This window comes from Panulirus ornatus, chromosome 15 (assembly GCF_036320965.1).
Source record: "Panulirus ornatus isolate Po-2019 chromosome 15, ASM3632096v1, whole genome shotgun sequence".
Taxonomy (NCBI): Eukaryota; Metazoa; Arthropoda; class Malacostraca; order Decapoda; family Palinuridae; genus Panulirus; species Panulirus ornatus.
Window position 1 is genome coordinate 32,683,743 of NC_092238.1, and position 16,746 is coordinate 32,700,488.

General features: G+C 43.8%; 1 protein-coding gene across 2 annotated transcripts; it reads right to left on the bottom strand.

Annotated features, from left to right (window-relative positions):
• Positions 1 to 2,074: 2,074 nt before the first annotated feature.
• On the bottom strand, positions 2,075 to 16,667 carry LOC139753834 (uncharacterized). 2 transcript variants are annotated; one of them, XM_071670742.1, is made up of 3 exons: positions 16,509 to 16,667; positions 4,614 to 4,810; positions 2,075 to 4,067 (listed from the first exon to the last, which is right to left on the bottom strand). In XM_071670742.1, the coding sequence occupies exons 1-3, from the start codon at positions 16,530 to 16,532 to the stop codon at positions 3,878 to 3,880; spliced, it is 411 nt and encodes a 136-aa protein (XP_071526843.1). In that variant the 5' UTR covers positions 16,533 to 16,667; the 3' UTR covers positions 2,075 to 3,877. The 2 variants fall into 2 exon arrangements, with proteins under 2 accessions (XP_071526843.1, XP_071526842.1); XM_071670741.1 differs by lacking the exon at positions 16,509 to 16,667 and adding an exon at positions 15,855 to 15,926.
• Between the last annotated feature and the right edge of the window lie 79 nt (positions 16,668 to 16,746).

A 16,746-nucleotide genomic window follows, 5' to 3' on the forward strand; every position in this document is an offset into this window, starting at 1 on the left:
ATTTTGACGCTAATTGAATATCAGACAGAGTGGGAGACCTAATCTCATATCATATCCATCATTGGATGATACAAAAATTTTTAGAATCGGTAAGCTGTGACATTTCTAATGTGTTCAGTTGTATCTTATACTTCGTTGCTGTATAATGAGCTTGGGATGTTTTTGAAGTTAAGCAAATACAATTCAGAGGAAATTGTATTACTGAAAAATAGAAACTTGTAAAGATTAAGAAGCCGGGTCGTCAATTAGATTTTTCATATCGATGCGGCTCACGAAAGAGAAATATGATGTGAATCACCAATGAAAATAGGTTGGTTATCTGCAAACAGGTCTCTCATGCTACCAAATCCCATAATTCTTTTAAATGACAGGATTGCAACTAATTTCTACCATTACTGACCTCTCCTTTGACAGTTTTCTGTGAATGAAAATGCAAAATGGTTCGCTGATTTATAATAATACATTATATTTTGGAGGCCCCAGTCACAGATAAAACTCTCATACATATGATTTTGTAGGTTATTACCTGCTGGATGTTACTCATATCAAAGATATATTGTGACACCATGTTTGTAGGCTCTCTACCTAAGTCCCCTTGTAAGTTGATATATTTGCACTATCTGCTCTCATACTTCTTAAATCTATGTATGATGTTTACATCAACCATGTCCTCGGTCATTCTGTTCCATTTATCCACCACCAAAATACGATAAAAGAATTTCTTTACATCCTTTTTGTTAAGTTTCTTACTTGATTTGGTTGTATCTTCTGGCTACTCCATTCCTACATCAATCGAAAACCTTCACCGTCCATGTCTTCGATCTGTTTTATAAACTTAAGAGGTTGTGATCAAATCACCCCTCACTCTCATCTCCTCCAAGGTGGGCAAAATTCAAAACCTCCTGCCTTTTCCTGCAACTCATCTCTGTTGCCCTTTTCTGTACCTTCTCTGACAAAACCTGAGAAGCATATTCTAGTTTTGGTCTCATGTAAGTTATGAATGGCTTACTAAAAACATCTTTATCCGCATACTTGAACGCTATTCTGATATTTGCCAACAGACAATTTGTTTCCTCAATTATTCTCCCAATATGGGACCATGATGACAGGTTGGATACAATATCGACTACCAAGCCCCTCTCTCACACAGAATCCCGTAGCTTATTCTCTGAGGCCTTCTTTCACTTCGTCCCAACCTCATTACATACGGCTCGGGTTGAATCTCATCAACCATGTATTCAGACCCACTTTGGAATCTGTTTAGGTCTCATTGGAATCTGTTTGTAAGCTGATGCTATCCTCCTCGTTTCTCACTTCCTTTATGATATTTGCATCATCTTCAGATATACTCAGGTAGGAATGCATTATCTTCAGGCAACTCATATTTACATAGACCAAAAAAGAGTAACAGTGCCAGAACTGACATATGTGGCTTATGTGGTCCCCTCGACCCATTTGTTAAAGGCTCCTCTAATGCACCTTCTGTTCCCTCCTACTGAGATGAATTTCTATCACAGGATTTTCCAACCTTATTCCGGTGTGGTGATCTAGCTATTGAATCGTCCTCCGATGTGGTTCACTGTCAGATGTTTTCTGGCAGTTCAGATATAAACAGTCCACCCAGCTTTAACTTCTGTCGAGGGCTAAGCTTACTCTCCAGTGGAGGTTTGTTAACACATGACCACACTGAGGAAATTTCTCCTGCGAAGAATGTCACACACTTGCTTTTTAAAAATCTTTTTTCCAGAACCTTAATCATCACACTCGTTAATGGGACAGGTCTACAGTATGTAGGATGTTTGCTCTTTTCCATTCCCTTGGCATTTTGTCTATCTCCAGTGACATCTTGAAATGTATTTGAAGAGGTTGGTCTTGTGCATGTGCACACATCTTCAACACATATGGTGGACATTTCATCAGGACCGTGAGCTTTGGAAGGGATAAGACCTTTTAGAATTATTATTTCTAGATATCTCAGTGATTTCGTGTGTGTGTGTGTGTGTGTGTGTGTGTTTACAGACGTTACTATGGCAATTATAGCAGGATCCCTAAAATGGAATAATAAAAGACAATCACAGGATACCATATCAAACTTCAATTTTGTCTGATTCTTTATTATTCTTATCTGTGTCCACGAAAAGGATGATTAGTACTTACAAATATTAACGGCAAGATATACAAAAAAAATTTTAATATCAAAACTGCAGCTGAATCAGAATACAAAGACACATCACAGTACGATACTTTTTCACCTTTAGACCTTATTCTTTGCTAAATTATGTGTAGATATATTGCACTTCAGAGCACACGGGGCCTGTCTCTATACAGTGACATTAGCATCATTCTCCAGTATTGGTGAGGCACCCTATAGTTCTCTCTGGCCTCCAACAGTAGTCACCTAGGCTATAGTTTTCCCTAACCTCAGCACTAGTTAGCATAGCTATAGTTCTCTCTAACCTCAGCACTTGATAGCTTAACTATAGTTCTCTCTAACCTCAGCACTTGTTAGCTTAGCTATAGTTCTCTCTAACCTCAGCACTTGTTAGCTCAGCTATAGTTTTCTCTGACCTACAGTACAAGTTAGTTAAGCTATAGTTCTAACCTCAGCACTAGTTAGCTTAACTTTAGTTCTCTCTGACCTCAGCACTTGTTAGCTTGGCTATAGTTCTCTCTGACCTACAGCACTAGTTACATAAGCTATTTCTCTCTCTAACCTCAACACTAGTTAGCTTAGCTATAGTTCTCTCTCTGACCCCAGCACTAGTCTTTAAGCTATAGTTCTCTCTGATCTCCCGCATTAGCTGGCCAAGTTATAGTTCTCTCTGACTTGGAGCACTAGTTACCTATGCTATAGTTCTCTCTCACCTCAGCACTAGTTAGGTAAGCTACTGATCTCTCTAACCTCAGCACTAGTTAGGTAAGCTATAGTTCTCTCTTACCTCAGCACTATTTAGCTAAGCTATAGTTGTCTCACCTCAGGACTAGCTAGCTAAACTATATTTCTTTCTAACCTCAGCACTAGTTAGCTAAGCTATAGTTATCTCTGACCTCAGCCCTAATTAGCTAAGCTATATTTCTCTCTGATCTTAGCGCTAGTTAGCTAAGCTCGGGTTCTCTCCGACCTCAGCACTGGTTAGCTAAGCTCTGGTTTTATTTGACCGCAGCACTAGTTAGCTAAGATATACTTCCTTTTGACCTCAGTACTAGTTAGTTGAACTATAGTGCTCTCTGACCTTAGCACTAGTTAACTCAGCAACAGTTCTCTCTGACCTCAACGCTCTTTACCTAAGCTATACTTCTTTCTGACCTTAGCACTAGTTGGCTAAGCTATACTTCTCTCTGTATTCCAGCACTAGTTAGCTAAGCTATAGTTCTCTCGAACCTCAGCACTTGTTAAATGAGCAATACTTCTCTTTTATCTCAGCATTAATTAGCTAAGCTATAGTTCTCTCTGACCTCAGCACTAACTAGTTGGCTAAGCTAAGATTCAATCATACTGTCGGAAGACGGTAGCTGACTGAAACTCTCGTCTACCGGTCGACATTATAAAGTGTAAGAGAGACGTGGAGTTTGGACGGAGTGGAGTGTCGAACTAACACTAGAATGCTGAAATAACGAAGTCTTTGTGTAGTGGTTAACGGGCGGTGTCCAGCCATATTGGAATAGTTAGTTGCGTCGGATGGAGCCACTTCAGAGGGTCGGGTCTAGGTGTCAGCGGAGCAAGGCAGGGGAACAGGAGCGACAGCAAAGCAAATGAAAGAGACAACCAGGGGCTTAAGAAGAATGCAAGAGAGACGGAGAGAAATATGAAGAGAGTGTAGGATTATCGGGGACGAACGTGGGAGTGTGTGAGCGGTGGGTGGTGGGTAGGAGCAGGTCAGGGTTCGATCGGCACGACACTGGCAGGGTTGTTGAAGGTGATGGTGTCTCCCGAGATGGTCAGGGCTGGTGAGTCCGCTAAACCAACTCCAGTAGACACTCCCGTCCCGGAGCCCACGCTAACAGACCCCTCCACAGGCCCCGAAACCAGGGCAGAGGTTCGAGGGCCACTTGAACGACTAGGCTTCCTGAGTGTAGAGAAAAGTACATTTTGTTACTTGAAGATTCTTGTTACAGGAACTGCTGGGAAAATTAGGAATTTACTGACGGGTATCTGATCCCGAACTAAGAACATATATCATGTTCCTCTGACTTGAATATGTGATGAGTTTCATGGATAAGGCGTGCCACCTTCCCGTGCAGTGTCAACCAGTGAGAGCAAGGCACTGAGCCAGTACTTGGCTGATTTCCAGCAGTGACCCAGTTTCACCAAACTCGCCTTGACCTGAGGTATGTTATCCTATAGGTTACGGTTCACTGCTAATCCACTGTGACGGGCCGTCACTACCTGCCCATGTGATATATATATATATATATATATATATATATATATATATATATATATATATATATATATATATATATATATCAAATCCAATTTTTACTGACATTTCAGGGACTTAACTTATAAAAGTAGCGTGAGAAATATTTGCGCTTTGATGTACACATCAAACTCAAGTTTTACTACACACCATCACTCTGTGTAGAACACCTGGGTCGGAAGAGCCTCTCACCTGTTGGGCTGGACGGCGATGATTTCAGAGAACACTTGCAGCTCTCCGAGGATGGAACCTGTCCGTGCCCGGCTCTGGCGATTCCCCTCAGGTTGCCATATGAAGTTGGTATCATCAACTACCTTGTTGGCGAGGCGGCCTTCCTCCTGGGGACGACACACCGCAGGGGGCGCCAGACACCCCACCATCAACACAATCTGAACACATCAAAGGAAGTGTTTTCATTAGCATGTTCAGGAGTAGCATAGATATTAGCAGCAACATTAGTAGTAGTAGTAGTAGTAGTAGTAGTAGTAGCAGCAGCAGCAGCAGTAGTAGTAGTAGTAGTAGTAGTAGTAGTAGTAGTAGTAGCAGTAGTAGTAGTAGTAACAGTAGTAGTAGAATTAACTACAAGTTGAGCTATAGTGGTAGAGGAATCAGTGGTAGTTATGGTAGAAGAGGGACTGGTAGATACAGTAGCAATAGAATTATTAGTATTGTAACTAACAGGAGTAGGAAGTTATTGTAAACAGAAAAACTAACATGTACTGGACTAAGGAACAACATATCAGAGAATATATATTACCAAAAAACGAAACTGTGGAGAGACAACAAAAACATATTATATTGAAGACAGTTAAAGACAGTTTGACAGCTGATACATCGGAACTCAAAGGAATTCAACCAGCAACAGACCACTGGGTCTTTTCGAGGCTGTTTGCAATAGCGGAAGAAACTCACAAATTTGTGTGGTAAGAAAGGAAAGACATACACAGAGTTTCAAAGACAAAAACCTGCTAACTGTGGCATTTGACTAAAGAGGCGCTAATAACGTTAATCGTGCACTTAAAGCGAAAAATCTGTAATGTATATTCTTGAACGTGTCCATGATTACTGCTTTCAACTACTCTAACCGGTAAATCATTCCATCAATTGATAATCCTGCTGAAGAAAAAGTACTTCTAACTCGAGGTGAAACGCTTGCCTACGAGTGAAATCAGACGAATCAAGCCTTAAAGAAATTTTAAATAGATGAACAAGGCTCTGATAATTTTGAATACCTTTGGCAGATCACCTCTTATCTTTCCCTTTTCTAAGTTGATGTAGATCGTTAATCGGCGCTCAAGGGATTTGTTTCTCACTTCCAATTTTCTTTTAAGCATGGTGATCAATCCTGAACACGCACTATTCACGATGGGGACGCACCAATGAATGGTAGAAATTGAGGATGAGTTCTCTAGATTCAAAGATGAAAGCCCTACCTACGTATTCAATAATTCTGTTCGCCTTTTTCATACTGCTTTTGTGCTTTGATTGTTGGACTGTAGGTCACTATAGATTATTACGCCCAAGAATTTTTCCTCACTTACCTTTTGTAAATAAACCGAGTTGATACTGTAGCTTACCTTCTCAGTTTTACTTCCGATATGTAAAATTTGCACTTATGGAATCGGTGGAAGGTAAATAAATATAGTAGTGGAGCTAAGAAAATGTAAACGGGGTGAGTAGGGGACGTTAAGAGACCAGTTCAAGAAAAGAACTATGGAAAGAAAAGAACACCAGAGACGCTAAGAATATGAAATTAGCCAGAAACCCTCGGATAAAGATGCATGTAGACAATCCTGTGAAAAAAATTAGAACGGAGATGGAAAATAATTTCATATTGATAAAGAAACCTTCTATATGATTTGGCTAACAGGTATAGAGAAGGAAATCCAGATCTGATTGAACTAAACAATTTTGGATAGTTAATGTCAGCTAGTGACAGATATAGATAAAACACGACTAATTTTTTGTTTTGATTGAAGTTGAAAAACAAACCAATCAAGAAAGGTTCAAAAAAAACAACTGGAGAATATGAAGCTGACTATGATGATACTGCACAGTAAGTAAGTCTTGGCAACAGTTAAGAAAAGAAAAAGTTTGATAAGAGTTTTCTTGGGATGAAGGAAGATTACCAACGTACTAAAATCTAACATATCTATGGTACTGCTTTGAACTGCACTAACTTGGTAAAGCATTCCTTGTGTCAAAAACACATTCAGTATGTCAAAAATCCTGCTAAAGAAAAAGTATTTCGCCTCACTCGAAGTAAAACGTTTGACCACGATTTTGTAACTGTGAAGGCGGGGTTTCGCCTTCACAGTATGCAGGCGGGACCCAAGGCAGACAGACGTGCGCAGATGAATATTGATGAATATTGAAATCTCAAAAGAGTAAAATTCCAGAAGTGACGATGTCTGAAAAATTAGATACGTGGATGGAAGAGAAAGAACGTCACAGAGAGAGTTCAGAAATATATGGAAATTGTCTAGAACGAAAGACGACGGACAATTCGAGAATACAAGAGAGTAGATGAGAAGCAACACTCGTAGCTTGCGTGACCAGTGGACTGTCAATAGTATCGTGGCGAGAGTAGGGCAAGGTGGGAGGAATGAGGAACACCGGAGCAACCCCCACCCTTCCATGTAAGGTGTTGCATAATGAGAGCTGAAGGGAAACCGAAACATAAAAGTGAAGATGAACTTTTCAAACGTAAAGAGAAAATGTCAAGGTGGATGAGGCAAGTGCGAGCAACGGGACTCTTGAAAATCAAGGACTGAGTCACGCTAGTGGCCTCTCAAGCGGTGGCGAGGTCCGAGGCGATCTCTAGACAGCCTCACGTCCTCTCACCTGATTATATAGTGTCGTCCGGTGTTTAGTGTGTGGCGTTTAGTGTGTGGCACTTACTCCTCAGTCACCTGCTACATGCAACTTACAGTGGTATATATATATATATATATATATATATATATATATATATATATATATATATATATATATATATATATATATATTCGTCATTTCCCGCATTAGCGAGGTAGCGTTAAGAACAGAGGACTGAGCCTAAGAGGAAAAAATCCTCAGTTGGCCCCCTTCTCTGTTCCTTCTTTTGAAACAGTAAGAACCGGAGGGGGAGCTTTCCAGTCTCCCGCTCCCTCCCTTTTTAGTCGCCTTTTACGACACGCAGGGAATACGTGGGAAGCATTCTTTCTACCCTGTCCCCAGGGATTATATATATAATATTTGTTTGTCTTATCCCGCGCTAACACCAGGAACATACGAAGAAAGGCTGCATTAGGTCACACCCCTTCTCTCAGTCAAGTGCAAGGTACCGAAACTATAGGCCCCTATCCACACATCTAGGCCTTACAAATCTTTCTACGGTTCCCCCGATTACTTACATGCCTTTGTTCAGTCCACTGACACTTCGACCCCAGTATATTATATCCCGTGCACGCCTTTCACTCTCCTGCATGTTCAGGCTCCGATCGCTCAAATTCTTTTCCATTCCATCCTTCCATCTCCAATTTGAGCTTCTCGTTCTCCTTTTCCCTTCCACTTCTGACACATATATATCCTCTTTACCAACCTCTCCTCGCTCATTCTTTTCAAACGCCCAAAACATTCAGGACACACTTTTCACTTCTTTCAACCACACTCTTCTTATCACTACACCTCTCTCTTATATTTCTATCATTTACTTGATCAAACCACCTCATATCACGTACTGTCTTCAAATATTTGATTTCCACCACAAACACCCTCCTCCGCCGATCCTTATCTATAGCCTATGCCTCGCATCCTTATAACATCGTTGGAATTACTTTACTTTTAAACATACCCAATTTCACCCTTCCAGATAACAACCTGTCTTTACACACATTTTTCAACGCTCCCATAACCTTCGCCCCCCTCACCCTCCCTATGACTCACTTCCTTTTCCAAATGCTGATATTCACTCCCAGGTATTTTAAAACCACTTCCTCCAAATTTTCTCCACTCAAAATCACACTCCAACCCTGCCAAACATAATAACTTTGATCATATTCACATTTAATCTCAACTTCCTACTTTCACACTTTTCTCCAAATTTAGTCACCGACTCTCACACTTTCTCTTTCGAATCTGCCACCAATGCTGTATCATTAGCAACCAAATAACTGACTCATTTCCCAAGTCCCTTCATACTTGCCTCTTATTCCAAGACCCTTGCATCCATCTCGCCCATAAACAGATCCCTTTGTTTCTCATATGTATTTCTCACACCGAATCTGTATAGCAAACACATTATCCGCAAATCCTCTTACCACTTCTGAAACCACATTGGTCCTCCCCAATTTGATGCTCTGTACCTGCGTGCGTGCGTGCGCGTGCGTGCGTATGTGTGTGTGTGTGTGTGTTTACTTTTATCTTTATGATGGTGAAGTGCGAGACGGGCAGTTGGCAGCAAGTTTCCGTGGCCAGGTCAAGGAGATCAGAACTAGTGTTCTCCAGCAGTATAAAGCTAAGATGTGGGCGGTTGCTCAACCCTCACCTCACCACATATTATGTCAGTTGTGGACTCTATTATAAAAGGGAAGGCTCTCACTCGAGGAAAATTTTGATGGTTTACCGTATCACGAGCTTTTGTGAGGATTTACCTCCTCGTAACTGAGAAGCAACGATCCTGAGGATATCAAAATATACAATATAAAAGCGGCATTTTAATGTGGTTCTCTCAGACAAATAATTCTGTCCCTTCTGAACACTTAAGGGACTTGAAAAGAGCCATTCAGTTGATACGTTTTCCGTAAATCACTGACTCTATATTGAAATTGTCATTTACAATAACACTTAACCTACGACTGCCAAGTAAATCGAAAAGCGATTTTTTTTTTTTTACAAACGTTTTGTTAAAAGCCCGAAACTAGAGATTCGAATATATATATATATATATATATATATATATATATATATATATATATATATATATATATATATATATATATATATATATATATATATATGACCCAATTATTTGCCTTGTGATACAGGGAACACATAAGAGAACAAACGCTTTAAAAGATGGCACCTGACGGAGCCTGAAGGCAGCCAGGACTCTCTCAACACAAGGGATACGAATGTTAACGTCGTGTTGCAAGTGTTTCATAAACATACCGATAGAGTTTTACGCTCGCGCTGCCCCGTTTTTATTATGTCTTAACCCCCTTGTGTACACACAGACACAGACACACACACAGACACACACACACACACACACACACACACACACAAACACACAGACACAGACACAGACACACACACACACACACACATCTGCCTAAGCCAAGTCCCCGATCTATAGGTATTCTAATCTACTGACATAAGGAATGAATAGACTTTAATCAACTGATTCACAAACTTTTCAGCAACGCAACTCAAAATCACAGTTCCTTCAACACATCCCGAAGTGCTACGACGGCTCGGTACCATCATCATCAGAAGTGGTACAGTGGCACAGAGCCAACACCAGAAGTGGTACAGTGGCACAGTGACAACATAAGAGGTACAGTGGCACAGTGCCAACACAAAAAGTGGTACAGTGCTACGGTACTAACCTCAGAAGTGGAACGGTGGTACAGGACCATCGGAAGTGGTACAGTGGTACAGGACCAGCATCAGAAGTGGTACAGTGGTACAGGACCAACATCAGAAGTGGTAAAGTGGTACAGGACCAGCATCAGAAGTGGTAAAGTGGTACAGGACCAGCATCAGAAGTGGTACAGTGGTACAGGACCAGCATCAGGTGGTAAAGTGGTACAGGACCAACATCAGAAGTGGTACAGTGGTACAGGACCAACATCAGAAGTGGTAAAGTGGTACAGGACCAACATCAGAAGTGGTAAAGTGGTACAGGACCAACATCAGAAGTGGTAAAGTGGTACAGGACCAACAACAGAAGTGGTACAGTGGTACAGGACCAACATCAGAAGTGGTACAGTGGTACAGGACCAACAACAGAAGTGGTACAGTGGTACAGGACCAACATCAGAAGTGGTACAGTGGTACAGGACCAACATCAGAAGTGGTACAGGACCAACACCACAAATGTCCTGTTGACCATGCTGCACCTTGGTCTCCCCAAGGGGAGGGTGTTGGGTCCCCCCTTACTCACACCCACGGAAAAGGGTTGGGTCCAACTTGGCCACAGCCAGGAGAGTCTATTGGGTCCATCTTGGCTCTACCCATAGGAGGGAGTTGGATCCTCCTTGACCACGCTCAGGGAATGGAGTTGGGTCCCCCTGGCAACACTCAGAGGAGGGAGTTGGGTTGCCCTTTACCACATCTAAGCGAGGGTGTTAGGCTCCCTTTAGCCACACCAAGGTGAGGTGTGTTGGTTCCATCTTAGCCACACCCTGGGAAGAGTATTGGATCCACCTTGGCCACACCCAGGGGAGGGTGCTGCGGCTTGCTACCCCTGAGCAAGAACGGGTGGGGTGTGCACGGAAGGAACAGATAACATGAGACATCGGCCATGATGTTATCTGCAGCCTTAACCTTAACTGTGGGTAGAAACAGGATATGAAAGCAGGAAGCGCCTCTCAACCCACCTCTCCCTCTGGCTCAACTGCGTGCAGCACAAGAAAGAAACATATAAGGAACGCCATACAATATGAAGAAAGTAGATTGAAAAGGAAATTCTGTAGGAAAACGTAAAAGGAAACGTTCCTCTAAATAGAGTGGGCTTCACTGAGGCTGGAGTACGAAAAAAGAGGCGCCATTATCCTGTAAACAGTTACTTAAAAAAAAAAAAAAAGAAAAATTCTCCTTGAAGCAGGATTATTTACGTTTAATAGATTTGTCTCGCCTTTGTTTTGAAGAATTGATATTTGCATTTACCACATTTGTTGACAGATCACACATACACACACAGATGAATATATATATATATATATATATATATATATATATATATATATATTATTTTATTTATTATACTTTGTCGCTGTCTCCCGCGTTTGCGAGGTAGCGCAAGGAAACAGACGAAAGAAATGGCCCAACCCCCCCCCCCATACACATGTATATACATACGTCCACACACGCAAATATACATACCTACACAGCTTTCCATGGTTTACCCCAGACGCTTCACATGCCTTGATTCAATCCACTGACAGCACGTCAACCCCGGTATACCACATCGCTCCAATTCACTCTATTCCTTGCCCTCCTTTCACCCTCCTGCATGTTCAGGCCCCGATCACACAAAATCTTTTTCACTCCATCTTTCCACCTCCAATTTGGTCTCCCTCTTCTCCTTGTTCCCTCCACCTCCGACACATATATCCTCTTGGTCAATCTTTCCTCACTCATCCTCTCCATATGCCCAAACCACTTCAAAACACCCTCTTCTGCTCTCTCAACCACGCTCTTTTTATTTCCACACATCTCTCTTACCCTTACGTTACTCACTCGATCAAACCACCTCACACCACACATTGTCCTCAAACATCTCATATTCAGCACATCCATCCTCCTGCGCACAACTCTATCCATAGCCCACGCCTCGCAACCATACAACATTGTTGGAACCACTATTCCTTCAAACATACCCATTTTTGCTTTCCGAGATAATGTTCTCGACTTCCACACATTCTTCAAGGCCCCCAGGATTTTCGCCCCCTCCCCCACCCTATGATCCACTTCCGCGTCCATGGTTCCATCCGCTGCCAGATCCACTCCCAGATATCTAAAACACTTCACTTCCTCCAGTTTTTCTCCATTCAAACTCACCTCCCAATTGACTTGACCCTCAACCCTACTGTACCTAATAACCTTGCTCTTATTCACATTTACTCTTAACTTTCTTCTTCCACACACTTTTCCAAACTCAGTCACCAGCTTCTGCAGTTTCTCACATGAATCAGCCACCAGCGCTGTATCATCAGCGAACAACAACTGACTCACTTCCCAAGCTCTCTCATCCCCAACAGACTTCATACTTGCCCCTCTTTCCAAAACTCTTGCATTTACCTCCCTAACAACCCCATCCATAAACAAATTAAACAACCATGGAGACATCACACACCCCTGCCGCAAACCTACATTCACTGAGAACCAATCACTTTCCTCTCTTCCTACACGTACACATGCCTTACATCCTCGATAAAAACTTTTCACTGCTTCTAACAACTTTCTTCCCACACCATATATTCTTAATACCTTCCACAGAGCATCTCTATCAACTCTATCATATGCCTTCTCCAGATCCATAAATGCTACATACAAATCCATTTGCTTTTCTAAGTATTTCTCACATACATTCTTCAAAGCAAACACCTGATCCACACATCCTCTACCACTTCTGAAACCACATACATATATTAACCCTGGGGATAGGGGAGAAAGAATACTTCCCACGTATTCCCTGCGTGTCGTAGAAGGCGACTAAAAGGGGATGGAGCGGGGGGCTGGAAATCCTCCCCTCTCTCTCTTTCTTTTTTAATTTTCCAAAAGAAGGAACAGAGAAGGGGGCCAGGTGAGGATATTCCCTCAAAAGGCCCAGTCCTCTGTTCTTAAAGCTACCTCGCTAACGCGGGAAATGGCGAATAGTATGAAAGATATATATATATATATATATATATATATATATATATGGTTTCTGGGGAAGGGAAGAGTATCACGGTCCGGCACGCATTGTCCCTGCTGCGAGAGGCATCAGAGCTGGAGCGATCAAACCACGATTGAGGAGAAAGAGATTTATTTGTAGGAAATCCGTTCCAGCCAAGATAACCTCTACTATGCGGTCAGCCTAACCCATGGCGTCCCGACCAGAGAAGCAGTGCCCATCCCAGGAGAAGTCAATAAATGGCCACACTGAGCTCTCCCAAAGTGCCAAAGTTGGAGAGAGAGAGAGAGAGAGAGAGAGAGAGAGAGAGAGAGAGAGAGAGAGAGAGAGAGAGAGAGAGAGAGAGAGAGAGAGAGAGAGAGAGATGAGCAAGGAAAAGAAAGTAGCGAGATTTCGAGCCAGATGCCATCATCAAAGTTAGGAGGCTGAGCAATAAGTGTTTTAGTGCTACAGCAAATAAACTCTATCCTTGGGGCGGAAACAATCAGAGATCACTGGTGGAAATCCCATTATGCAAAGCAGCACAGCAGCCTTGGATAGCTGGATTTCAGAGCGATGTGAAATATCAAGGAGTAGGAGGTAATCAGGTGGTGTTCAACAGGGGGGAAAGTAAAAATCTAAGACCGTAAATGTAGCAGAAAGAAAAGGCCAAGACCAGAAGTCGTTGTTATGGAAGTTGGGTGGACCCCAGTCGCATGACGCTGGTCAAGTAACGCCGCACTGAATCGACGGAGGAGAATTTTGTGATAAGTTGTGCTGCCATAATTTTCAAGATTTCAAAGACAATGAAAAAAAAACAGATAAAAGAAATAAAGATTCGTATGAGTTATGTGTTGTCAAGTGTTCTGTATGGGGGAAAAAAAAAGCGAGTGCAGGATTGGGGTTGGATGCCAGTAACACACACAAGTAGTTGGGGCAAGAAAGGAGAAAAAATAGAAAGCGATCCGGGCCTGAAATGGCGTACATAACAAATGCCGCGGTGCTGGCTGGCACACTGCGCAGCCGCCACTACCCCTCCTGAAACCCCCAGGTGGTCGTACCTCCTTACTGAAAACGTTGCAGCTCGGAATCGTTAACGCTGCCAATAAGCTATTTCTTTGTCAAATCTGTCCAAGTTTCTGATATTCTCATGTCAGGCTGTTCTGTGATAGTATAAAGTGTTAGTTTCTGTGATGTCAGGACCCGAACACCTCAGGAGGTGTGGCAAAGTGCAAGTGAAGGAGGCATTTTAGCAACTAAGAAAAGTGATGTTTTAGCACTAGGATGAATGATGTCTTGGCTGTCCGGCTAACATCAGTAACGGTCGTGCTCTTAAGTTACTAACCTTTGTTGTTGCATCAGAGACATCACATCAGATGCTCTATATTGCAAGCTTGTCGTTTGCAACACTTAAAAAAAGTGACACGTATTAGGCAATGTCTTGTTTTAAGTAGGGTGGCAATCTGGTCCTGTGAGCCTCCTGTGAGCTCGCTGCGCTAGTTAGCAATTACCACAGCAGCAGTAGGGGGAGGGGAGTGGTGCCACTACCCACCAACATAAGCAGGAAGGGGGAGGGAAGTGGTGCCACTACCCACCAACAGTAGCAGGGGGAGGGGAGTGGTGACACTACCTACCAACAACAGTAGCAGGGGGAGGGGAGTGGTGACACTACCCACCAACAACAGTAGCAGGGGGAGGGGAGTGGTGACACTACCCACCAACAACAGTAGCAGGGGGAGGGGAGTGGTGACACTACCCACCAACATAAGCAGGAAGGGGGAGGGAAGTGGTGCCACTACCCACCAACAGTAGCAGGGGGAGGGGAGTGGTGACACTACCCACCAACAACAGTAGCAGGGGGAGGGGAGTGGTGCCACTACCCACCAACAACAGTAGCAGGGGGAGGGGAGTGGTGACACTACCCACCAACATAAGCAGGAAGGGGAAGGGGAGTGGTGCCACTACCCACCAACAACAGTAGCAGGGGAAGGGGAGTGGTGACACTACCCACCAACAACAGTAGCAGGAGGAGATTGGTGACACTATCCACCAACAACAGTAGCAGGGGAAGGGGAGTGGTGACACTACCCACCAACAACAGTAGCAGGGGGAGGGGAGTGGTGCCACTACCCACCAACAACAGTAGCAGGGGGAGGGGAGTGGTGCCACTACCCACCAACAACAGTAGCAGGGGGAAGGGAGTGGTGCCACTACCCACCAACAACAGTAGCAGGAGGAGATTGGTGACACTACCCACCAACAACAGTAGCAGGTAACAGTAATGTGTGTGAGGTAGCAGCGTCACATCCACCAAGGGCACAGCTGAGGCAACAGTGTGTAAGTTGGAGTGTGGGCACCTTCGTTCCTCCCACACGGCCCGGACCAGCACCAGTAGGATTCTGTCCCGGATCAACACCAACAGGAATGTGGCCTAGACCAGCACCTGTAGGAGTGTGGGCCGGTCCAGACCAGCTTCAGTATGAGTGAAGCCCAGACCCACACCAGCGGGAGTGTGGCCCGGAACAGAAACAGCAGGAGTGTGGCCCTGATCAACACCAGCAGTACTGTGACCCGAACAGACACCAGCAGGAGTGTGGACCGAACCAGCTTCAGGAGTGTGGCCAGAGCTAGCACTAGCAACAGTAGTGTGGCCTGTACTAGCAACAGTAGTGTGGCCTGTACTAGCAACAGTAGTGTGGCCTGTACTAGCAACACTAGCAGGGGCGTGGCTCAGACCAGCACCAGCAGGAGTGTCGCCTAGACCAGAACCAGGAGTAGTACGGCCTGAACCAGCACCTACCTGTTTTAGAGCCGCCTCCTTTAACCAATAATAACCATAGCTTTCTGGGTACCTGTGGACGCCAACAGGTGGCAGGCAGAGGAAATTCTTGAGTCGTATGACCGACCATTCCTGGAAGTGAAGCCGACCTGGTAGAACAGCTGCTAATAAATAATAATCTTAATTTCCACCGTTACTTTTAACTATAACTATCTATCCAGGCTTGCTGAATGCCGAAGTTTATGAATATCTATGTACATAGAGGGAAGTATAACTTTAATTCGTACCGACGGAGCTGCACGGGCCAGTCTGACGAACCACACGTGACTCACATGATAACTAATGTAATGTTTGTTTTGTTTATGGACGAGGGATGCTTCTGCGTCATGCATGTACCTGTCCAGACACAATACGTGAAACTTATAATAATAACAAAACATCCAACGTCCATGGCATTGTCCTCTACTCAACATAAAGCCAAGTTTTACCGGCGAATGCCGTTCGCAGTTTGTTGTGGGTAACATGATATAAACTCAGGCTTTTGTGTTAGTGTCACTTATCATGCAACTCAGTGAGGACCATATATGTCCTGGGGCTGGAATGACGAGGACACACGATCAGCACTGTCTCTCATGTATGCCTTCCACAAGAGCTCTGTAAAAAAAACATGACTCTAAATACCATGAGGTCTCCAACAACAAGAGGCAAGCAAGATCCTGAGACGTACCAGTAGCGATGTTAGGGAAAACATTTTGAGCGACGCACAACTACACCACACCACACCAAGCGTCCGCTGACCACTGTGACTCCGGCTGGACTGGTTGTGGCAGGTAGGTGGAGCGGGCAGGCGTTGCTGGAGGCTGGCCTGCTGGGGTTTGGAGATTACCGTGAACAGTGGAGGCGGCAGGTGCTGGGGAGGGGGAGACCGGGGTGGAGGTCGGGCGCCAGGGACGCCGGCCGGACAG